The 25,497-nt window shown below is 42.4% G+C and overlaps 1 protein-coding gene and 1 pseudogene across 3 annotated transcripts in view; both read right to left on the minus strand.

The window, feature by feature from the left end:
• AOX3 (aldehyde oxidase 3) overlaps positions 1–25,497 on the minus strand; it is a 120,524-nt gene that overhangs the window by 20,831 nt on the left and 74,196 nt on the right. For all 3 annotated transcript variants that reach the window (XM_051848046.2, NM_001308460.1, XM_070069868.1), the window contains 2 exon segments: positions 14,039–14,153; positions 6,936–7,001 (listed from right to left, as the gene is read on the minus strand). In XM_051848046.2, the coding sequence (XP_051704006.2) occupies positions 6,936–7,001; positions 14,039–14,153 (181 nt within the window).
• On the minus strand, positions 14,163–23,230 carry LOC127491578 (small ubiquitin-related modifier 2 pseudogene; annotated as a pseudogene).

Below are 25,497 nucleotides of genomic sequence, written 5' to 3' on the forward strand. Positions count from 1 at the left end.
AGGCCAGGGTGTTAACCTGCTGCGCCACAGTGCCAGCCCCAGAATTTGATATAAATGTAACTTTGATCTTAATTCAGATAAAAGTATGATATCATATCAGCATCTTCAGTCATTTAGGTGTAATCACCAAACGTAAATTGGGTAAAGCAAATGAAATAAATGTATCTAAATGTAAACTTAGGTAATCTTAGTACCTTGTAGTCTATGGAAAAACTATTTGGATTTACTAATGTGTTTTCATAAATTGTCCATATGAAAATAGTTCAACACCACTTAGAAATAACTAAGCTTGCCGGCGCCGCGGCTCACTAGGCTAATCCTCCACCTTGCGGCGCCGGCACACCGGGTTCTAGTCCCAGTCGGGGCGCCGGATTCTGTCCCGGTTGCCCCTCTTCCAGGCCAGCTCTCTGCTGTGGCCTGGGAAGGCAGTGGAGGATGGCCCAAGTGCTTGGGCCCTGCACCCCATGGGAGACCAGGAGAAGCACCTGGCTCCTGGCTTCGGATCAGCGCAGTGCGCCGGCCGCAGCGTGCTGGCCACGGCGGCCATTGGAGGGTGAACCAACGGCAAAGGAAGACCTTTCTCTCTGTCTCTCTCTCTCACTGTCCACTCTGCCTGTCAAAAAAAAAAAAAAAAAAGAAAAAGAAAAAAAAAAAAAAAGAAATAACTAAGCTTGAAATTTGATGTGTTATCTTATTTAGGAAATGTTGTCTTGATTTAGAGATTTCAAAATGCAAATCAAAGAAATCAGTAGATAGAAAGCAAAAGCTGTTAGTCTATTTGACATAGAATTACAATCTGATCCTCTGTTAAAGCATTGAGGTTTTTGTAATGCATATATCTTAGTAAATATTCTGAAATAGTGTTAAAGATCTGTTTGAAAACTGCAGCACCTTGGGGCAGGCACTGTGGCGCAGCAGGTTAATGCCCTGGCCTGAAGTGCTGGGCACCAGTTCAAGACCCGGCTGCTCAACTTACAATTCAGCTCTCTGCTATGGCCTGGGAAAGCAGTAGAGGATGGCCCAAGTCCTTGGGCCCCTGCACCCACGTGGGAGACCTGGAAGAAGCTCCTGGCTCCTGGCTTACGATTGGGGCAGCTCCGGCCATTGTGGCCATCAGATGGAAGACCTCTCTCTCTCTCTCTCTCTGCCTCTCGTCTCTCTGTGTAACTCTGACTTTCAAATAAATAAAAATAAATCTTTTAAAAAAACCTGCAGCATCTCATTTCAATAGTTTTGTTTAACTGGTGATTCTCTGTCCAGTTTTCTAGCCAGTTCCAGTAAGCTATTTTCTCTTCCCTAGCTCTGACTCTGTTAAAATTGTTCCAAGTCATATTTAAGATTGTACTTTTGATTCTTGGGATGACCAAAGACAGATTTTGTGTTCTGTTGAAGTAATCTATTGTGTTTTCTTAATGTCTCTGTTAAATTCTAATTGTTTAAAAACAGCTGAGTTTTTGTTACGAGCTATGGGTTGTTTAAATATATGCTTATTTAAAGCATTTGAGTAACTTTGTATCAATGATCAAATTTGGCCTATATCATGACATGATGTTAAGGGATCCTATTTCAATCAGGTATTTTAAGCCTTTTTTGCATCCTTGATAGGTATTAAAAAAAAATCAAAGTTCCAAATTCTTGGACTTCGATATTTCCAGTTGAGTCCCTGGAAATATCAAAGGATATATCTCTCATCTTGTAGAGATACCAACTAATACAACTATTTAGATTATATTGAAGGTCTTGTGAAGATGTGAAGTGGTGCTAAATTTTGTTATGGTCCAGCTCTCTGCTATGGTCTGGGAAAGCAATAGAAGATGGCCCAAGTCTTTGGGTCCCTGTACCTGCTAGGGAGACCTGAAAGAAGCTCCTGGCTCCTGGCTTCAGATTGGCACAGCTCCAGTCATTGCAGCCAACTGGGGAGTGAACCAGCATATGGAAGACCTCTCTTTCTCTCTGCCTCTTCTCTCTTTGTATAATTCTAACTTTCATGTAAATAAATAAATCTTTTAAAAAAATGCAAAATGCTACTGATACAAATGGCCAAAAATTAAAAAGTCTAATTGTCTTGTGTTCTCTCTTTTTTTTATATTTATTTATTTATTTGAAAGTCAGAGTCACACACACACACATACACAGAGAGAGAGAGAGAGAGAGAGAAAGAGAGAGAGAGAGAGAGAGAGAGAGGAACCAGGAGCTTCTTCCAGGTCTCCCACATGGGTGCAGGGGCCCAAGGACTTGGACTATCTCCTGCTTTCCCAGGCCACAGCAGAGAGCTGGGGCAGCCTGGACTCAAACTGGCACCCATATGGGATGCAGGCACTGCAGGCGGTGGCTTTACCCACTACACCACAGTGCTGGCCCGATCTCGTGTTCTTATTAAACATGATGATTATTTTAATAAAAAAGGCCCAGAGGCCTAAAAGGGTTAAATATTTTATAAAATCCTACAGGTGCTTTCAAAAATACCATGTGGAACAAGCAAGTGCTTATTCTTGTTGGTTAATGAGTTTATAATTTTAACATGGCTATTTGAAGCCTTTGTCATCCACAGTTTTGTATTCTCCAAACCCTAAAAATCAGATTTACTGCTCATAGAAGTTAAAACATTGTTGGTTCTGTGTTTAAATGTGTCCTTTTAGGTTCCAAAGGACCTCTTTCCCCTTGACCTCTACTGCGTTCAATACTTTGGGACAGTTTTGTGAACAAATACAGCCACTAATGTACTACAGGTTCCAACTTAGATTAATTCAAGTTACTAAGAACAGAAAGTAATTCTAATCTATTGATGGTAATTTAAAAAAAGCAAAAGATTTTAGGAAACTGTTACTGAACCTACTTTATTGTTCTATCATGTATGTTATGTTACACATGTACACATATTGTATGTCTACATGGGGAATTTATTAAGAGATCTATTTTAATTGGCTTATAGATAAAAATATTGCTCAAATTCAAAATGCTAAGTTAATTGATGATATCTTTTATGGCTCGGGTGACCTAAATTTCTGTAACAGATGTTTTAAATTTGTTGGCATGTTTGTACGTGGGTTTGCTGGTCAAACAAGTTACACTTGTTTTAGATATTTAAGCAATGTTTCCAAATATGTGCACTCTTGCCTTGAATTTTATAGAAGGCATTAGACCTTCAGGAAAATCTGTTCATAAGTTGTTATTTAACAGTTAAAATTGAAAGTCTTCATTTGATATTGTTATTGTCAGTAAGCAATCTGGGAAGCCTGACTTGTTCCCTCCTTTTTCTATTCTCTTCAAGATAGGAAATATAATTCTATTCTGAAGAACTCTCTAGAATGTACAGTTTGATCTTTGGACCTTATAAAAGGGATGGCTAACACTTTTCTGTAATAATAGCATAGCCAAAATGAGAGCTTAAATTATGATTCCACAACTAGATTACTTTGCCATGGGCACAGTAAACAGGCAAAACCTCCCTTTTTTTAAAGCCAGACAAAGGGAGAGAGTTACTAATGATTTAAAATTTCATGAATAAGGTGGTCATCATTTTGACATAGCTTTCCTCACGGACATGGTCTACCTCAAAGAAAACCACTTTCAGAACATGTCTGTGACTACAGATTTCTAGTTTAGGCCACCAAAGATTAGGGTCAGAGCACCCCCTTGACTTGCATTCTTTTAAGGGTTTCCTCTGGTCTGCGTTGACGAAAACCAGGAGGAAGGGGAAGCTGGGCTGCAGAAGCAATGTAAAGATGGGCGGCAGGCCAATCAGTGGGTGCTTTACCAGTGATCTGCCACCGAGGGGACTCAGCAGGCCAGTCCACTGCAGTGGCTTTCAATGTGGAAAGCCAGGGCTTTAGCAGGAGTCAGCTTTGAAGAGCCCTGGTGAAGTAGACAGGCTAAAACCCATTAGGTTTGTGAGCTGGAAGACCACGCCCCTGTGTGATCTCACACCCTATCTGAAACCCTCGCCACACCCCCGTGTGACATCATGCTCTACCTGACCATACCTGAGCGCCCACCTGCCCACAAGCCTCTGCTTAGCTGCTGGTGATAAGCGGTGGATAGCAGCTCAAGGTGCTGGCTGCACTTGGCTTTTGGCCTGCCCTCTGCGTGGTATGGACGCGACCTTGGTTTCCAGATTATCCCTTCTCTTTAAACTGAACTAAAGCCCTCACTTTCCTATGCACCTTTCGCACTAAATAAAAGCCTAAAATGTACCATGTTGCCTTGTTCATTTATGATGGTATTTAGAATTCCTCTCTAAATATTAGGCAAGAACCCTCTCGGGCTTATTAATATTGGAGATTCATTAATAAGCATATGGTGATACCGTATGGCACCCCAAATTCCGGTAGCATATGTGGCACCCCAGATGGCGCTTCTGGGGAACTTTCAGGGGCCACATTCCTGTAGAGATTTTAGGGGGTCATTTCTGATATCACTGGCAGCTCTGCCAGCCGAGAGTTGGGTCACTGGAAATGGACCTGCCCTTGAGTTGAAGGGCTCTAGGTCCAAGCCACAGACCTTGCTCGCTCTAAGCTGAAAAGCCCTTCACTCAGCCCAGCTTCCAAAGTGACCACTGCTGCTGAGGGGACAGCCAAGTAGGGTCAGCAACATTGCAGGCAGAACTGTATATTAGCTAAAAATGTTTTTCGTTCTCTCTGAGCCAGCTCTGCTCCCAGGCCAGCTAGGTAATGAAAGGCAACAGGGTACCTCCCTTATGATGTACCCCATGTAAACAGATAGATAGGTCTGAGCCTCGTAACTGGGAAGACCTTAAAGCCCACCTGATTATTTTCAAGCCTTTGTTAGTTTCTATTTGCCGCTCAGTGAAAAAAAAAAAAAAAAAAAAAAAAACTTGCTCATGGTTTAGACACCTTTCTTAGGGCCTCCAACAATGACTCTGTCCTCTGTTGTTTTAGATCCTGTGATTTAAAACTGTTTGTTAAATTCATTTTCTCCAGACTTGAAAAAGCAATATTCTAGGTGGCCATGCACAGGAAACCTCCCACAGAAGCAGTTCCTGCCGCTGGCACTGCATCCCCCTGGAGAAGCCACCTCCTGCTGGAACTCTGTCTTGACTCCCCTTCCCAAAGACAGCCCTTTGCAGCATGAAGCAGCCAGAGCGATCATTGCCCAGCACCCCCAACAGATGTCAGGGAACATTCATGTTAAGGGGGGGATGGGTTAATAGGTAGTCAGGGTGTCCCAGTGGAATTTGGGGTGTAAAATATTTGCTTCCTTCCCCAAAAGAACATTATCTTTAGAACAAAATGTTCTCATTCCTTCAAATCTCCAAATTTATCATGAGACTAGCAAGGGAGGGGTAATTACACCTGAGCTCAGTTTATTGTGAAAACAAGTTATCTATCCCACCCTTCTGGATGGTTTTTTGTTTCATCATGAGCAAGCCAGACAGGATAAAGGATTATAAATCAGGTCCTTTGTGTTTTGTCCCTACCTGGTAACTGAATGCCAATCTGTCAAGTGTTTTTTTTTTTTTCCCTTCAAAATTGTACTTAAAAACCCCAGTGCTACAAGGTTCTTTGGGTTCTTTCCTCTCTTGGAAGCCCCCCTCCATGCTGCTCTGGCTGGAGGTCTTTGACTCTAATAAATCTAAAAATCTAAAAAAAAAAAAAAAAAAAAAAAAAAAAAAAAGATAAAACTAATTTCAGTGGTTTGATAAGTCATTTACATTGCACTGATTTTTGAACCACATGCCCACTTGTCCTGCGGCCCTTCCTCTGGAGCAAGGTTCATTCATCCCAGAGTCATTCAACAGCAGAAGGATAACTCTCCAGCTCTCTTTCCAGTTACCTGGGTCCTTTCCAAGTTGGCGGATGGCCGCCAAAGTCACGGATCTGTCTTCTCCCAGGGGAAACTTTCTCAGTAAATTTCTTCAGCAGTGGGCTCACCTCCTAGCATCAGTCCTCCTTTTTCTGTCATCCCAAGGACTAAATTCTAATACTATCTACTGTATTTTTAATTCAATAGCAATTTAAATAGAATTTATCCTGATGAAAATGAGACTCAAGAAGAATCAATGATAGGAACTGTGAAGGTTATGTGGAAATGTACTTTCAAACATTTGCCTCGCTCCTATTTGTGATATGCTAATAGATTTGGGTAACATTTGGATGCCAATAAATGTGATTATATTACTCTTTACTGTGGAGTTAGGAACCTCACCTTTTCATCCTTGGCCCACTCCCCACCTACCCCCTGCAATCCTGACTTTGTGTTTTCTTTCAACTCCAACTTTCCCGTGGATCACTCCCAGATGGGTTTCTTTAGCTCAAGCCCTGAACTTTGAACTTGGACATGGAACTTTCTTCTTGACACTCCCCCTTGGATCTCTCACAGATGTCTTGAAGTGAACAGTACAAAGCTGAACACATGCTTGGTGCTGGAAATTTGGATCTATTCTTGATTCTCCACCTCCCCCACTACTGCTTCTTTTCAACAACCCCAGAGAGTTGCTGATTTTATCTCCTAAGTATTTCTGAACATCCGTCTTCTTCCTTCCAGTGTCCTAGTTTAAGCCTCTTGTCTCTCTTCCCTATCTGTGCTGACTTCCTAACTGGTTCTCAGGTCATCAGTTAGTGCTGTCTGTTATCTATCAGCAGATGCCACACACTCCTGAAAACATCTGTTGAAAACACAGATTCCTGGGCCCCACTTGATTCAGTGGGCCTGCCAGGGTTTTTCATCTACATCATCCATAAAAGTTGAATGAACAAATGTAACCCAAGGCATTCCCTTCACTTATTATCTGTAAGATAAAGGGAAAAAGACAAGGAATACTTTTAACTAGTAGAACGTACTATTTAGTGACACCCAGAAAACTGAAGAGTTGCTTTTCTCAACCTGTAGCTAGAACAGATAAACTAGTGTGTGATTTGTATATGAATCATTCAGATATTAATTCACTGATAACTTAGAATAAGGTGTGAACATACCTGTCCTATGTCCACAGCAGGATTTATACTGAAAGAAGCATCTATGACGATATCAGTTCTGATGTTCTGTAGATAATGAAAAACAAGCCAATGGTTAGAGTACATACCACATTTTATCAGCAATAAGATTTTTCCGTACTGAGGTTTAAAAGGTGACCAAAAAATGCTACAGAAAACTTGACTCCTGGTAAAAGTCAAACGTTCCAAATATTGCCAGTTAAAATGTATTTTATGGAATAAATAAAAATCAGAGGTTTGTACATTAAGCAATGATTGTACAGTCCTTGGCATTTAAAAATTTTTCTGGGATTTTTAAAGTTTACAAATATCTCATACTAGTCTAACTCTTGTTAAAATTGCAGATTTTCATCTTAATGTTATGCAATCATTTAAAATAATGATGGTGAAGATGATGCAATACTGTGTCAAATGGGTGTGGTAGCAGCATATCAAGTAAAAAAAAGCAGGCTAGAAAATTATATACACAGATAAGACTTTATAAACATATATATACATATATATGTATATATATACTTATGAAGGACAAAAATTGAAGTAAATAGCAAAGGACACAGAATGACCATTTAAAAATAATAGTATCATGGAAAAGTTTTAAAATATTTAACCCTCTTATGATGCAAATACATAGCAAGTTTGTCTTTAGCCTAGGTACCATTTATTACTTAGTTCTTTATAAATCATACTGCTGTAACTCCAGATGGTATCATATTGAATTCACACAAACACCCACAGAAGATGGACTTTCATACTCTTTTCCTACCCTCCAGAGCTTTGCTTCTTGTATCCTACTTATCCCTGATGATTTCTTGGTTGTTTCTTTCCGTGAGGATTTGTATTTGAGAAGCCCTTTTAGAAAAGGCCCCAGAGGAGGCCGGTGTTCTGGCACAGCAGGTGAAGCCACTGCCTGCAGTGCTGGCATCCCCCGTGAGCACCGGTTCGTGTCCCGGTTGCTCCTGTTCTGATCCAGCTCCCTGTTAATGAGCCTAGGAAAGTAGCAGAAGATGGCCCAAGTCCTTGGGCTCCTGCCATCCATGTGAGAGACCCAGATGGAGATCGAGGCACCGGGCCCAGGCCTGGCTGTTGTGGCCATTTGGGAAGTGAATCAGTGGATGGAATCTCTCTCTCTCCTCCTCCCCCTTCTCTCCCTCTCTTTCTGTCCCTATCATTCTGTAATTCTGTCTTTCAAATAAATAAATATTTTTTTTTTAAAAAAAGAACAGTTCATGAGGATGATTTCCCCTTAGCCTTTTATAGATGTTGCTCCATCATTTTCTGCCATCAGAGTTGCTGAAAAAAATCCTGGTGTCCGTCTGTTATAAATAATCTGTCTTTTTAAGTTGGTGGATTTCTAAAATATTTTCTATATTCTACCCATTACTATAATGTGTCTAGATGTGGATTTATTTTTATCAACTCCATTTAGCACTTAGTATACATTTTGACTTTTCTATCTCTGTCATTTCTACAAAATTCTCAGCTACCATCTCTCTGCTGTTCCGGTATTTTACACTTTTAAAATTTCTGTTAGCTTGTTGCCAGGCCATTTCAGTGTGTCTTGCCTATTTTCTATTTCTCTATCATATTTTTTCATCTCTTCATCTTGCTGCTCTATATTCTTAGTGAATTTTTCAGTATGGTTTTTCAATTCACTAATTCTCTTTTTAAATCAATATGGCCTCAAGTTTTCTAAGTTCATCACTACATTTTTCATTATCAGGATATAAAACTCGTTTATTATTATTTTAACCGTACATGTTTACGGGGCACAGTGTGATATTTTGATATATGTATTCAAAGTGAGATGATGAAATGAGGCTAGTTAGCAGTCTATCTTCTTAAACACTAGATTTTTTTCACTAATAACAATTATATATACTTTTAGGAGACAGTGTGACACTTCACTAAATGTGTATAATACACAGGGATCAAATCAGGGAATGAGTGCCCCCCTCGTCTTGTCATTACTTAATGTTTGGAGCCTTTGAGTACCTCTCTTCTAGTTATTCATAAAATACATAACAGATACAATGCCTGCCCTGTGCTGTCATTATCAGATATTTTATTGGCCATGTCCATGTGTTTGATTCAAGGTCACCAACTTTCATCATAGCCTCCTAGTTTTGGAAAAAATAGAAACACTTCTTTGAGAATCTTTCATTTATTTCTCTTTAAATTTTGTATCTATTATTTATTTATTTTATTTGTTTCAGTAGGGAGTGGGGAGAGAAAGAGAGAGAAACAGACAGACAGAGCAGCTCCCATCCACTGATTCATTCTTCAAAAGCCTGCAATGGAGCCAGGATCTGGGGACTCCATCTAGATCAGTCACATGGGTGGCAGAGACCCAACTACTTGAGCCATCACCCGCTGTCTCCCAGGGCATGAGCTAGTAGAAACCTAGAATCAGGAGCACAGCCAGGACTTGAACCCAAGCACTCCTATGTGGGATGCCAACACCCCAGCTGGCATCTTAGCGGCTAGGCCAAGGGCTCACCCTTTAAACTATATTTACCTTGAAGTCATTTCACTTTGCTAGACTTATCACTTTGCTAAATTCTCCCACTGGCTGTGTTTAATGGCATTTTATTTTAAAACCATTGTGGTTTTTTTTTAAAGATTATTTATTTATTTATTTATTTGACAGGTAGAGTTAAATAGTGAGAGAGACAGAGAGAAAGGTCTTCCTTCCGTTGGTTCACCCCCCAAGTGGCTGCCACGGCTGGAACTGCGCCGATCCGAAGCCAGGAGCCAGGTGCTTCCTCCTGGTCTCCCATGTGGTGCAGGGGCCCAAGCACTTGGGCCATCCTCTACTGCCTTCCCAGGCCACAGCAGAGAGCTGGACTGGAAGAGGAGCAACTGGGACTAGAACCCGGCACCCAAATGGGATGCTGGTGCCGCAGGCGGAGGATTAACCTAGTATGCCACGGCACTGGCCCCAAACCACTGTGTGTTTTTAAAATGTAGTCTGCAAGCTCATCCTCTGTGGAGATGCTGTTGACTTTGCCCCCTTTGCCACTCCGCCCTGGCAGCTTTGTGGTTGCTGTCATCTGGTTCCTTGGTTAGGAACCAGGTCTCTGTTGGCAGCTTCTGGGCATTAGGCCTTGGGGATACTGCTCCCGGCTGGGCCACTTCCTAGTTTCCAGACAGGAACTGCTGCCTTCTTCAGATCCAGGTATGTTCAGGAATCTGGGCCTCAGTCCCTGTTTTTCTCGGTGAGTAGAATCCTGACCTCCTACCGTGGAGAGGGTGGCCTTCCAAACCACTTCTTCCCCTGAAGAATTCAATTCCTGGCTGCTTGCATCTATTTTCCATCCTAGAGTGTGGTGGGCCTAAGGCTTCCTCCCACAGGATCCGTGAACTCCACTCCACAGGTGAGGAAATGAAGGGGTAAGAACATTCTATCGCTAGCCCAAGGTCACCAACAAATACCCGGCTGTTTGATACATAGGCCTGTTGATGCAGCCAAACTACAGGCTTGTGACTGCTCTGGCGCAATGGGCTGTCACCCTCCCTCTCACCCTGAGTACCTCAAGAGCAGGTGCCGTGTCGTACAGGACGTCAGTGTCTGGGAGAAAGTATTCCCAGCGCTCAGAATACAGTGCAGTGCGAGCCCAGCTAGGAGGACTTGGGATCGAGTTCCAAATTTCTATGAAGATGTTGACTTGCCAGCAGGCTCCTGTCCCTTGGGTCCCACCCGACCTACATGTTCCTGTTGTGGGCCACAGCCACTGTGCACTTCCTAGGAGGTTTTCAAAGGACGGAGTCTTTCCAGAGGAAATAAAAATTAGAAGTCTGTGGCTTTCTCTCCAGCTAGGACAGAATGACAAAGTACGCTACCCACATGGAAAGGCACTGTATCCAGCACTTAGGTAGCTCCTCCCTGCTGTGAACTAGTGAATGGTGGATGAACTGGATGTGGATTTGCCATTTGTGGTAGTTTAATGCTCACTTTGTGGAAAACCTGGAATTACTGTGATATGTGAAGAGAGTATGGCAAGTAGAGCCAGATACTCTGTTTTTGAGTCTTTACTACATCATTCACTGTCTGTAACTTTGACCTGGTCCTTTACTTGCTTTGAGCCTCTGTCTTCTCAAAGTCATCTGTAAAAAGGGAATCTTGGGTGGATGTTTGGGGTAGCAGTTAGATGACCATTTGGGACACCCACATCTTCAACTCCCAGCTCCACTTCTTAACCAGCTTCCTGCTAATGCCCATCCTGGCAGGCAGCAGACGATGGCTCAGGGTCTTGGGTCCCTGATACTTAAGTGGGAGACTTGGATTGAGTTCCAGGTTGCTGGTTTAGCTAGGGGAGTTTTATTCACCACAAGGGAAGTTAACCAGCAGATAGAAGATCTATGTCTGTCTCTCAATTGATAATTGATAAAACAAATAAATTTTTTTAAAAATAGAATTTCCATAATAAAATCTACCTCATGGAGTCATTACAGAGATTAATGAGGTAAGATACTAAAAAGGTCTTCCTTACTTTCGAAGGAACATACAAATGCTAATGTTATACATAAGCATATTTGTGGGATACAGTTGTTAGAACAATGTATTGATAGTTCTACAAATAAAACTAGACATTCACTAACTCAGTGACCATTTATAGAGCACCTGTTATGGGCCAGACGTGGACCAGGCCCTGGATAAGAACCCTAAAAAACAGCAACAAAAACAAAACTTAACAAATGGAATTATATCAGCCTCAGAAACTTCTGTACAGTAGAGGAAATGATCAATAGAGTGAAGAGACACCCAACAGAGTGGGGAAAAATACTTAGGAGCTACCTGACAGAGGATTAATATTCAGAATATATCAGCTGCTTGAATATCGCGATCACAAAAAACTGCCAGTCCAGTTAAGAAATGGGCAAAGAACCTCAGCAGACAGTTCTCAAAAGAAGAAATATAAGTGCCAGCACTGTGGTGCAGCCGGTTAAAGCCCTGGCCTGAAGCGCTGGCATCCCATATGGGCGTCGGTGCTAGTCCCAGCTGCTCCTCTTCCAAACCAGCTCTCTGCTATGGCCTGGGAAGGCAGTGGAGGATGGCCCAGGTCCTTGGGCCCCTGCACCCACATGGGAGACCAGGAAGAAGCTCCTGGCTCCTGGCTTCAGATTGGTGCAGCTCCAGCCGTTGAGGCCATCTGGGGAATGAACTAGCGGATGGAAGACCCCTCTCTCTGTCTCTACCTCTCTTTGTAACACTGTCTTTCAAATAAATAAAATAAATCTTTTTTTAAAAAAGAAGCAATAAAAATCCCAACAAGTATGTGAAAAAAGTGCTCAACTTCACTAGCCCTCAGGGAAATGCAAATCTAAACAATAACGAGACATCCCCTCACCCCTGTCAGAATGGCTAAAATCCAAAAGATGGAGAGTAACAGGTGCTGGCGAGGAAGTGGACAAAAGGGAACCCTTCTACACTGCTGGTGGGAGTGTAAGTCCATGCAGTCACTCTGGAAAACAGTGTGGAGATTTCTCTAAAAACCAGTAATGAACTTGCCATATGATCCAGCAATCCCACTTCTTTGTATATACCCAAAGACAGGAGGAATATGTTGTATCAAAGAGATACCGCTTCATTGTCTCCCTTCTACCATGTAGAATAAATACTCGGACTTAATTTTCTTCCAGAGATAGGGGGATACCTGCCTGTTTTTCAAAGTGTTTATTTACTGCTGTTACTCTTTGATTAGAATGTATTGAATAAAAAAACAAACCCCTCCCCCCCAAAAAAAAGAGATACCTGCTTCACTATGTATACACAATAGCCAAATATGGAGTCAACCAAGGTGTCCATCGTGAGCTGAATGGATAAAGAAAATTTGATATATATACAATGGAATATTAATCAACTATAAAAAAGAATGGAATTCTACCATCTGCAGCAAAAATCGATGCAACTGGAAGACATCATGTTGAGTGAAATAAGCTGGACCCAGAAAAACAAATGCTACATGTTCTCCCTTGTATGTGGGAGCTAAGAGTAAAAAACAAACACAAAAGAAGAAAGAAATGCCTGCGTGTATCAGTATTGCAAATATAGTTATGTCAAACTTTGTTTTACACTTTCGTCAAACTAATGGCTAAGAATGTTATACTACTATAGTTTAATTGTCTATGATTACTTTGAAATTTATTGCATATGGGTGAAATTGTCATTTTTCCATTTGATTATTGTTTACAGCCCTTGCCTATGTTTCCACTGAACTAGGGTCTTTTTGCTTTTTTACTTGTTGAGCCCTTTATTTAACGGCGCCTGAAGCCCTTAACAGTAATGTCAATTAAAGAAATGTTATCTCAAAAGTGAAGGGGAGGAAGGAGGAAGGGGGAGGGGGGAGGGAGGGGGAGTGGGAGACAGGGAGGAGAGGAAGGGAGGGAGGGAGAAAGGGAATATCATTCTATTCTTTGAACTGTATCTAGACAATACTGAGCCTGTAAAAAACCAACTAACTAAATAAATACAAATTTAAAAAACGCATGCTCCACACAGCTGGTAGATTGACTCATCCTCATCCAAATCATAGCCTTAATTGTGAATTTCTTCTGGTCACAATCCTCATTGGCTCCTCATCCCTGAAGAATGGAACAGGGTCTCTGATTCCTAAATCCCAGCTGCACTTTCTGGGATTCATGCTTTGCCTTCTCTGAGTGGCACCACCTGTGTTCCCTGACACCACGGACAGGTGCTTTGTCTGTGTGATAAGCCCCCATCTGGCACCTCTTCAGCTTTTTTCTGCCAGTTCAACTTATCTAGGTCATTTTCTCTGGACACTTTCCCAGACTACCTCTTTAGCTTTCTGCCCAGCTCAGGCTGAGTTAGGAAAAATACCCAGTAATGTTATCATTGATTCAAATTGTAAATGATACAAAGAAAGACATATGATGTATATTTCAAGAAAGGTTACATCATTTGAATAAATTAGGGCCAACACTATGTGAAACTACTCATTTTTCCCCATATTCTTGCTGACACCAAATGAGTATTGAATATGTATGTATAGATAGGCCATAATGATAAGTCTCAACACATTTTATTAAAAATGTATAATGTCAGTGATGTGATATTTGTCACTTACCTTATGGGCACCCGTCAGACAGTCTATTTCAACCTCAGAACAAGCAGCTCCAAAAACAAAGTAAGGAAATATGTCACCTTCTCCCTTCTCCCAGTCCATGCGAGCCTCGTAACCTCTGAGACAAGACACAGTCTGTGGTTAGGTCATGGGCTTGGAAGCGGGGTTTTCTCTAAGAAGCTTGAAATCAGAGGAATCATCTCGGCTTAAAAAAGTCCAGTGCCACATAGACAGAGTGCTATGCTTCTCCAGATTTTACTAAGTACTTAGAGCAAAGAATAAGGGACATGAACCCACCACGAGTAGAAGGATCCACTTCCTATGTGGAATTTCAACAAAGGAGGCACTACTTCTATCTATCTATCCATCCACCCACCCATCCATCCATCCATCTATCACCTATCTATCTATCATTTATTTATTTGAGAGGAGGAAGGAGGGAGGCAGGGAAGAAGGAAGAGAGAAAGAGAGAGAGAGAGAGAGAGAGTGTTTCCCATCCACTCATCCACTGATTCACTCCTCAAATGCCCATAATGGCTGGGGTGAGGTGAAGTGGGGGCCAAAACCAGGAACTGGGGACTAAATCGAGTCTCCCATGTTGGCAGGAATCCAACTACTTGAGCCATCACTGCTGACTCCAAGCCTGCATGAGCAGGAAGCTGGAGTCAGGAGCCAGACCAGGGATCAAGCCCAGGTCCCTCTATGTGGGATGTGTGCAGCCTAACCAGTGTCTTAACCACTAGGCCAAATGCTTGTCCTGGATCTATTTTTAACTAGAAAAAAAGTTAAAACATTTTTTAAATCTACTCCACCACATAAATGTATTTTTGAAAATTTCCAAACACATCTTAAATGACCACAACTGGGAAAGAACAAAAATCCAAAATATTTTTCTTTTAAACTCTTCCGTCAGTTGGTGGGCAAGTTGCTGGCATTGAGTATGTATTTTTCAGGAAGCGAGGCTAAGATAAACTGGTAACACAGTGTAAGGACAAATGTTTAGGATGAAGAGGCTTGTATCTACGTTCGGCTCTGGTAAACAAGTAACTTGTCTGCCGGATGACCTTCTCCTGCTCCTTGGGAGCCTGGCCAGTTCCCGGGGAGGAGGATAGAGGAATGTTTCTGATAAACAGGTGGGCATGCTTCGTGTCTCGGCTCTCCGGCCAAGATCCGAGAAGGGATGCACTGCTTGCCTAAAATCCTGGCAATGAGCCCCCTTTGTCCTTGTGGGCTTTAAGAGGGAGCCAGAGCAAGCCGCTGCTGCTGCTGTTCCATCCCGGGGGAGCACGCAGTCATGCTGGACGTTGAACGTGCCCGTGATGCTTAGTTCTCAGTAGGGATCCTTTTTTTTTTTTTTTCCATTTTAAACAAGAAGTTTATTTAAACAACAAGACGCTTGACTTGAAGGGAAAACTATCTAGGATTCATTTTTTTTAAGAGTAATTTACCCCTACTTAAAGACAGATTGCCCTACATGTAACAGCTATGTACAAAAAAGTTATAAAATTGTCCTTGGTTTTACAATGATAAATGAAAAACATTAAAATTCTCCAATCAAACAAGGTATGCAAGGATTTTTATGTTGTTGATTTTTTGTTGTTGTTGTTGTTGTTAAAACAGTGGGAGCAAAATAACTTACTGGAATATAAAGATAAGAGCTGAATGAGCATGCCATCATGGAGAAAGGGGGTATTTTCACAGAACCAGGATTTTTCCCCATTCCATCTCCATTTGATGTCAATCAAAACATACCATTGGCCATTTAGTTTAACAAAAAAAGGAGAGAAAGAAAAGAAAAAATGCAATATGCTTGTGCACATACACCAGTTACTTTGTGTACAATAAAGGAATGGGGAGGGGAAATGAAAGAATAGAGACTATGCTGCAGTAGTCAGGGTGTGGTGGAACCCAGTCGCAGTTTTCTGGCTGAGAATGTGTTCTTGGTCTGAAGGACAGAGCTCTGGAGTAAAGCAGCGGGTTCCCTTTTCAGTAGACACTGCCCGTCTGCTGCTGGAACACATCAATCCTCGTCCTCCATTTCCAACTGTGCAGGTGTGTCTGATTCATTGATTGGCTGCCCATCAAATCGGAATCTGATCTGCCTCATTGACAAACCCTGTCGTTCACAATAGGCTTTCACTAGTTTACTAAGTGGTGTATGCCTCTTAAACTGCACCACAGAACCATCCTGCCCTGCCACCTTCAAATTAATATGATCGTTGTTCTCAACGTTGTTCTCAGTCTTGACTCCTTCCTTGGGCTTTTCGTCGGCCATGGCGAGCGCCGGAGTCTCCTCAGCTGCCGCTTCACAAAAGAGGTACCAGGTCCACACCGAATGAGCACACGAGCAGCACCAGGAGCGGCAGAAGAAGGAGGCGGCAGCGGTGGACGAAGGAGAGCAGTAGGGATCCTTTTCCGGTGCTGGGTGTTGCCCGTGATGATTACTGATGATGTTTGGTTCTCAGTATGGATCCTTTTCCGGTGCTGTGTGAAGATTGCCTAGTGGTAAATTCCGGGGTTGAGTCCCTACTCTTAGGGACTCCCCCCAACCTTCTTTCTCTCTCTCTCTGCCCTACTCTAAAAATTTGCTACTTAAATAAACTACTTGTTTCTTTATACTACAAGGCTTGCAGAGTATTTCTTGCAGATCGAACTAAAAGTAACTAAGTCTGTGCACAGCAGACAGCTGAAAAATAATTTGCTGTCAAACACAGTTTATCAGATCCTGCACATAAACAATGGCAACTCCTCCTCTCTGATGCTATGACAGTCCAACAATGCAGACTTACATACACTCATTATACGAGGCATCATGGAGTTGAAAGGTATACAATACTGCCAAAGACGGGCACTATTTCAATATATCCAGCAGTTGAGTGGAAGTTTCAACAGAAGTCTTTTCAGCCGAGTAGACAAAGCCTTCTGCAGTGAAGAGCTTTGACTAGTGATGTTGTTTATTTCAACAGGAACATAATAGGGGGGTCCTACAAGTCTCTCTAGGCAACTTGCAAATACCAATTTCATTGTAGTCTATTCAAAAAAGACTAACTAACAAAATAAGCCAACTTCTTGAAAAACTGTGGTTAATTATACTCACCTAACACAGGTTACCATCTTAGCCACCTTTAAGAGTCCAGGGGTGTGGTTCTCAGTATGTTCACACTGTCACCACCATCTGTCTCCAGAACTTTCCCATCTCCCCCAACTGAAACTCTGCACCCACTGAACACTGAAGCCTCGTTCCTTGCTCCCCCGAGGCCCTGGCAAGCCCATTCTACTTTCTGTTTCCATGATTTTGACTGCTCTAGTGAACTCATTGAAGTGGAATCTTGCTCGGGGGCTGGCAAATATATACGATGCACAGAGTAGGCTAAGCCTCCACCTGCAGTGCCGGCACCCCATATATGCACCAAGCTCCTGGTTCCTGGCTTTGGACAGGCCCAGCTCCAGCCATTGTGGCCACTTGGGGAGTGAACGAAGCAGATGAACCTCTCTCTCTGTCTCTCCTTCTCTGTCTGTAACTCTACCTCTCAAATAAACAAAATCTTAAAAAAAAAAAAAAAAAGAAGTGGGATCTTGCAGTATTTGTCCTTTTGCAACTGCGTTCAATAACCAGCTTCTTAAAGCCATTCTTCAAAATAATCTGCTTTGTCTGAGTTCTATGTCCTTGCGTGTTTATTCCAGTGTGCACATTTAATATTCTCTCTCTCCCTCCCTCTCTCGTATTTCCTCCCATGCCCACTTCCGCCTCCGTGAAGAAAACCAATAATCCGATCTTCAACCTTGAGTTTGAAACATATTCTCTTGGTCAGAACTAATACTAATGCGGTAGAGACGAATTTCAGTCCTTTCTTCACTTTATTGTAGATTGTTGTAAAACGGGCAGACAGACAAGCTGTTGTTTTTGTCGTGTGGAGAACTCTTGCTGTTCCGCTTAACACCGCTCTGGAAAACTCTCTAATGCTAAGTGTCTCCAGGTGAATGCGCAGCAGTAGACATGATTTGCAAGTGTGATGTCCTAACACAGGCCACGGCTTGGGCGGGTCCATCTGGTGCTTGGCTCCAGCAGTACATGTGAACTGCATATTATATGAAATACATGAAACACACAATTTAAATTTAAAAATGCTGCAAGTATGAAAAAAAATGTTGACCTGATGCTCACCCAAAGCACACAAATCGTTAGATGTGACATTCTCTTGACCACTGCCCAATGGAAATATCTTCACAGGCCTCATCGCCACAGCTGGATGGCCAGATCTGTCCAGGCTGTTTTCACAAGTTACAGTATGAACAACAGGGTGCCTGCTCTTTTTAACTGTTTCTTAGTGACATCTTTTCTAGACATCTGGTATGTGAACAGGCATCATCTGATGTTCTCATTTGATTATACAGGTTCTCCTTTCCATCTCCTGCCCTGACTTGGGGCTGTATCTTTACAGTAACACATCATCAAAATGTCTCCTATTGGGTAAGTTTTACCTGCCTATGTGATTTTGAAATGATCCTCATCTTTGGGCAATTTTCTTTCATTTTATGCCCCCACCAATGTTTTTATTATTTGCCAAAATTTTGGTGATTCTTCTTAAGATTGTTTGACAGGATCATCTGGACAAAGGAGCTCATATTAAACAATGATGATGGTATTAGAGAAATGGAAATCTTGTGAGTGAGACTTTCTTCATATTTCTATCAACTTTCCATCCTCTCTCTCTCTCTCTCCCTTTCTCAGACACTCTGACTCCTCTCTCTCTTTAAGATTTATTTATTTACTTGAAAGTCAAAGTTATACTGCGAGAGAAGGAAAGGCACGGGGTTGGGGGGGACAGAGGGAGAAAGAGAGGTCTTTCATACACTGGTTCATGCCCCAATTGGCTGCAATGGCTGGAGATGCACCAATCTGAAGCCAGGAGCCAGGAGCTTCTTCCGGGTCTCCCATGGGGGTGCAGGGGCCCAAAGACTTGGGCCATCTTCTACTGCTTTCCCAGGCCATAGCAGAGAGCTGGATTGGAAGTGGAGCAGCCAGGGCTCGAACCAGTGCCCACATGGGATGCTGGCAATGAAGGTGGCAGCTTTACCCATTGTGCCACAGCACTGGCCCCAGACTCCTCTTCTCTGAACTCTATCATCATCTTGTGCTAATATTCTGTGTATGCATATGTGTATATGCACACATACACTCTATGATACAGTGGATCCTTTGCTGCTCGAGGTAACTTCTGGTTCTTACTTGGCTTCCTGTGGGGCCAGCCTATGGGGGAAATGTGATGGCTGTGGACTCCCGGAATAGCCTGTCCCTTCTGTTAGGATTTTTTGCTTTGAAACTAAGGGAAGTAAAAATGTGGGGATGGCTTTCTGATGACATTTGGCTTTGCATATGACTTGACGTTCAGATAAAGAGCAGGACAGGTCACAGGTCAGCAGTAGAAGGAATTCAAGAACTACACAGAATGTTGCAAACTCACTTGAGAACTATAAAAAGCAAAGTTCAGGGAGCAATCTTCTACTGATGGTGTCCTGGGACTCCTTCTAGAGGGCTTTAAAATGTTTGAGTTGCAAGAAATATAGAAAAACAAAATGATATTTAAAGAAGAGTAAAAAGAACAATTACATTGCAGGGTAACTGGTCTTAGAAACAAAGAACAGGGGCTAGCCCTGTGGCATAGCAGGTAAAACTGCCTCCTGCAATGTCAGCATCCCATATGGGTGCTGGTTCATGTCCTGGCTGCTCCTCATCTGATCCTGCTCTCTGCTATGGCCTGGGAAAGTAGTAGATGGTCCAAGTGCTAGGGTCCCTGTACTCACGTTGGAGACCAGGAAGAAGGTCCTGGCTCCTGGCCTCAGATCAGCCCAGCTCTGGTCATTGCAGCCATTTGGGGAGTGACCAGTGAATGGAAGACCTCTCTCTCTCGCAAATAAACAAACAAATCTTAAAAAAAGGAATAACAATTTGTCCCCATCATTTTTGGAGCACTTCCTTGTGTTATGAAACAATTAGATACTCCAGGCTTCTCTTTCATTTTCCTTGCCTTAGTCCTGGAATCAGGGTAATCTAAGCAAAAAATAAATAATGATATAAATAAAATGGTTGATAAACAGAGGTAGACAAAGAGTGATGGTAAGAAATTGGCATCCATTCAATAAAATTAGCAACCATGAGTTTATACAAATAAGTAAACAGGAAGGTTTATGAGGAACAAGGAATTTAATACTCTCAAAGTATCTCCCCCAGAGCACTTACTTACACACCAGGGAAAACCACCTCACAGCAGGTGGAGAAGCCTGGAGGACATTGTCTTAATCAAGAGGATGATGAAATCCTGTGCCACCTGACAGGATGCAACGAGATGTCACTAACTGCTCTAATAGTCTGCAAAGCACACAACCTCTATCTCACCATGGGGAAACCTCAGACAAACTCAAACCGGGAGATGTTTCACAAAATAATTAGCCATGATTTTCACAAGTGTCAAGGTCATGGATATCCTGGAGAGACAGAAGGTGTGATCTCAGCTGAAAGACACTACAGTCATAGGACAACTGAACACAAAGCAAGATTCTGTGTTGGGTCTTTTTTCCATAAAGGGTTTGATTGGAACAATTGGCAAGTCTTGAGTGGTGTTGGATGATTACATGGTAGGAATGTGCCAGTGGTAACTTCTGGATTTTGATGAGTGCATTATGCAGTGTGTAGGATGAAACACTAAAGTGTTCAGGAATGATAGGGCATCTTATCAGTAATGTACTTGCAAATGATGTAAATAAGATGCTATCAGACTCATAGAATGGCGGATGTCCTAAATAGCACTCTGGCCTCAGAATCAGCCCTAAAGGCACTCGGATCTGGCTGAAAAGCCCATGAGAGTATTTCAGGCATGGAAAGCCAAGACACTCTGGCAAAAAGATCTCTGTGAGTGAGATCCCAGTGGAAAGAACAGGTCTTCAAAGAGGGAGGTGCCTTTCTCTGAAGGGAGGAGAGAACCTCCACTTTGACTATGACCTTGTCTAAACAAGATAAGAGTCGGAGAACTCAAGGGGCTTCCATAGCCTTGGAAACTCATGACTGGTGCATAGGGAGATTACTGATGCCATAAACAGGAGTGTCAATTTGTAAAGTCAACAACAGGAGTCACTGTGCACTTACTCCTCATGTAGGATCTCTGTCCTTAATGTGCTGTACACTGAGGCTTAATGCTATAACGAGTACTCAAACAGTATATTTCACTTTGTGTTTCTATGGGGGTGCAAACGATTGAAATCTTTACTTAATGTACACTAAACTGATCTTCTGTTAAAAAAAAAAAAAAAAAAAGAAATTATCAATTCCCAACTTGACTCTCACTGGGATTAAACATGACAATAGGTCTGATCTGATTTCATCATCATTTAAAAAAAATCATCTATTATTTTTCACTTTATGTTTCTGTGTGGGAACAAACTGTTGAAATCCTTACTTAAGGTATACTAAGCTGATCTTCTGTATACTAAGATAATCGAAAATGAATCTTGATGTGAATGGAAGGGGAGAGGGAGTGGGAAAGGGGAGGGTGGTGGGTGGGAGGGACGGTATGGGGGGGAAAGCCATTGTAACCCATGAGACGTACTTTGGAAATTTATATTCATTAAATAAAAGATAAAAAAAAATGCTATCAATTATATTTTAAACTTTTCTGTAAATTTGTGATTGAAAAATTTAAGAAAGAGTTAAAATTTTTGTGGTCAGTTACTGTTGAGAAGACTAACTGACTAAATAATGATCTTTTTCAGTCACCACAAGGGTTGTTAGGAGAAGGGTCTGTTAACTGCTGAGAAATTCAACTCATGGGAGATTCATGTTAGACATTGAAGTAACACCTTCACAGTACGGACTCCATTTTGGAGCACCTGAGACTCTGTCTTGAGAAAGCACCCTCTCTAGTCTGCAACTATGACCTAAAACACTCAAACAATAGCAGTCCCCTGCATCACACTTGGCAAAGCATAGAAACACCCCAGTAAGATCGCTCAAGCTTAAAAACAGATAGGCTACACCTGAGCTAATGATAAGCTAGTAATTTGTCTATGTCCTATATATGATTTAGGCCAATACCTGGATTAATGTCAAAATTATAATTGAATTTGTTAAGTTATAACTTGTATTATCAAGATTATAATTGATATTAGTTTCAAATAGGTTTTAGGTTAGCTTGACTCCAGTAACCATGTATTCCCCTCCCGGTTTCGTGGTTTTTGCCTTTATAAACCCTGTTACTTTGGGCTCTGGGGTCGAGAGTTCTTTAGGGCATGAGCCTGCTGTCCACCGCTGGCAATAAAGGACCAACAAATGTTATCAACGCGTAGTATTCCTCTGCACTCACTCAGGTACAACAACATCAGTATTCAGTTTCACTTACTTACTTCTGAAATGAGCCTTTAATGAGCCTACTCACAGAAAAAATTCATGGTAGGCACAAATACAATAATCAAATCATTAAAATAGAAGTAAAAAGAAATGAGATGAAATAAATAGTAAGAGTAGGAATTTATATATGAGAAAACTATATTAAATATACAAATTAACTTTGAGTTTCCCAGTTGCCAGGGTGAAGAAATAAAAAACAATTATTTAGTGCTTATTATATAATTTTTAAAAATCATAGCATATTACTAAGAAACAAAAATTTTCATAGCTTTTGTCTCTCTCTAAAAGAAATTTAAATTCTAAAATAAATTAGCTATAACTTTTACAGCATTTTACAAAAACTCCAGGAACTCTTTCCTCCATTAGTTATTTCTTGTATCACCTTCAAAAATTAGAAACAGGCTGTGGAATTATAGTTTTGTAAAACCATTTTTTTTTCGAGACTTTATTTGAAAGTCAGAGTTACGAGGCTGGCACTGTGGCACAGTGGGTTAACACCCTGGCCTGAAGCACTGGCATCCCATATGGGTGCCAGTTCTAGTCCTGGTTGCTCCTCTTCCGATCCAGCTCTCTGCTATGGCCTGGGAGAGTGGTGGAGGATGGCCCAAGTCCTTGGGCCCCTGCACCTGCGTGGGAGACCCGGAAGAGGCTCCTGGCTCCTGGCTTCGCATCGGCGCAGCTCCAGCCATTGCAGCCAATTGGGGAGTGAGCCAGTGGATGGAAGACCTCTCTCTCTCTCTCTCTGTGTAACTCTGACTTTCAAATAAATAGATAATTTTTTTTTTTTTTGGACAGGCAGAGTTAAATGGTGAGAGAGAGAGAGAGAGAGAGAGAGAGAGAGAGAGAGAGAGAGAAAGGTCTTCCTTCTGTTGGTTCACACCTCAAATGGCCGCTACAGCTGGCGCGTTGTGCCGATCCAAAGCCAGGAACCACATGCTTCCTCCTGGTCTTCCATGCGGTTGCAGGGCCCATCCTCCACTGCCTTCCAGGGCCACAGCAGAGAGCTAGACTGGAAGAGGAGCAACCGGGACAGAATCCGGTGCTCCAAATGGGACTAGAACCCGGGTGCCGGTGCCACAGGTGGAGGATTAGCCTAGAGAGCCACGGTGCTGCCCTAAATAGATAAATCTTAAAAGAAGAAGAAGAAGAAGAAGAAGAAGAAGAAGAAGAAGAAGAAAGTCAGAATTACAGAGAGAGAGAGAGAGAGAGAGAGAGAGAGAGAGAGATCTTCCATCTTCTGGTTCACTTCCCTAATGGTGGCAACAACCAGGGCTGGGCCAAGCCAAAGCCAGGAGCCAGGAGCTTCTTCCAGGTCTTTCACATGGGTTGGCTGGGGCCCAATTACTTGGGCCATCTTCTGCTACTTTCCCAGGCCATTAGCAGGGTGCTGGAACCAAAGTGGAGCAGCCGAAACATGAACCAGCACCCATATGGGATGCCAGAATTGCAGGCAGCAGGTTTACCCACTATGCCACAATGCTGGCCCTCAAGCTAATTTTTTTAATCAAGAATTACAGTAACATAACTCAGGTATAAAGTATTTGGGTTATTTTGTTTGATCCCTAGAGAATGCTAGGGAATGAAACTAGTTGGGAACTGTGCTAAGTACGTGGGAGTCATGGTCACTCTAAGTAAGACCACCTGTTAGTCACTGGACAAAGCATAGTGCAGGGTGCAGGTGATGGGCTCCTGAGCTGAGTCTGACTCCCTCGTTATGACTGGAAGATCCAACTGTGCAGACTTGGCTTCCCTGATTCTAAAAGGGGGAAATCATAATGACTCCTCATCAGTTGTTGAGACTTAAATGGGGGCAGTTAGAATATTGTCTGGTCTATCAAAAAGACTCAAGAAATGTTCTACTTATTGCTATGTGATTGTTTTGCTATTCACTATCATTTATGATTTTTACAAAAAACAACAGAGTTACTAGAAACGTTGATCCTGATGATCAAGCTCTGCAGTTTTTTTGTTGTTGTTGTTGTGTTTTTTTTTTTTTTTTTTTTTTTAACAGGCAGAGTGGACAGTGAGAGAGAGAGAGACAGAGAGAAAGGTCTTCCTTTGCCGTTGGTTCACCCTCCAATGGCCGCCACAGCCGGTGCACCGCACTGGTCCGAAGGCAGGAGCCAGGTACTTCCTCCTGGTCTCCCATGAGGGTGCAGGGCCCAAACATCCTCCACTGCACTCCCGGGCCATAGCAGAGAGCTGGTCTGGAAGAGGGGCAGCCAGGACAGAATCCGGCGCCCCGACCTGGACTAGAACCCAGTGTGTCAGGGCCACAGGCGGAGGATTAGCCTATTGAGCCACGACGCTGGCCTGCAGCTTTTTTTGAATGCACCACCTACCTGTTTTGGATGTAGTTAGGAGGGTGGTGAAGCCACAAAGAAAGGACTCTTGCATCATAGGTTTGAGTCCATGCTTGGCTTCCTGCCAGCCGTGTGACCTTGGGCAAACTGCACACCTGTTGGAGTCTCAATGTCCTCATTTATGAAGAGAGGTGAGAATCCTCCACTTGAGCGGTTTGAGGAAGAGTAAATGACATAATAAAGGTAAAGGATCTGATCTTGGACTACCCCCTATATCCCATACCTTGATGCATCCTAGGGCAGGCATCACTAATCTACTTCAGCATTATTTCTAGCTGAACTCAGATCTGGCTCCAAAAGGCTTCTCAAGAGAGTCCTTCAAGCAGTTCCTTTCCCAACCAGTCAAAAATGAGCTTCATGAGTTAACTACACTCCTAATACAAAAATTTGAAGCTAGATTGAATTGCTGAGCATGTATAAGAAACAGTCTAGTGGGAAATATTTTGTTACTTCAACAACACCTGTTGCTGTAGAGTGGTGCAAGAGGCAGCCAGGTTGGAGTGGACTGAGCAGCAAGGGGCAGAGGCGGGTATTTGGCTTAGGGGTTAAGACATCACTCGGGATTCTCAAGTCCCATATTGGAGTGCCTGGGTCCCAGTCCTGGCTCCACTTCCGATTCTAGCTTCCTGCTGATATTTACCCTGGGAGGCAGCAGATGATGGCTCAAGTAATTGGGTCCTTCCCACCCACTGGAGATA

The sequence above is a fragment of the Oryctolagus cuniculus genome, chromosome 3 (assembly GCF_964237555.1).
Source record: "Oryctolagus cuniculus chromosome 3, mOryCun1.1, whole genome shotgun sequence".
NCBI lineage: Eukaryota > Metazoa > Chordata > Mammalia > Lagomorpha > Leporidae > Oryctolagus > Oryctolagus cuniculus.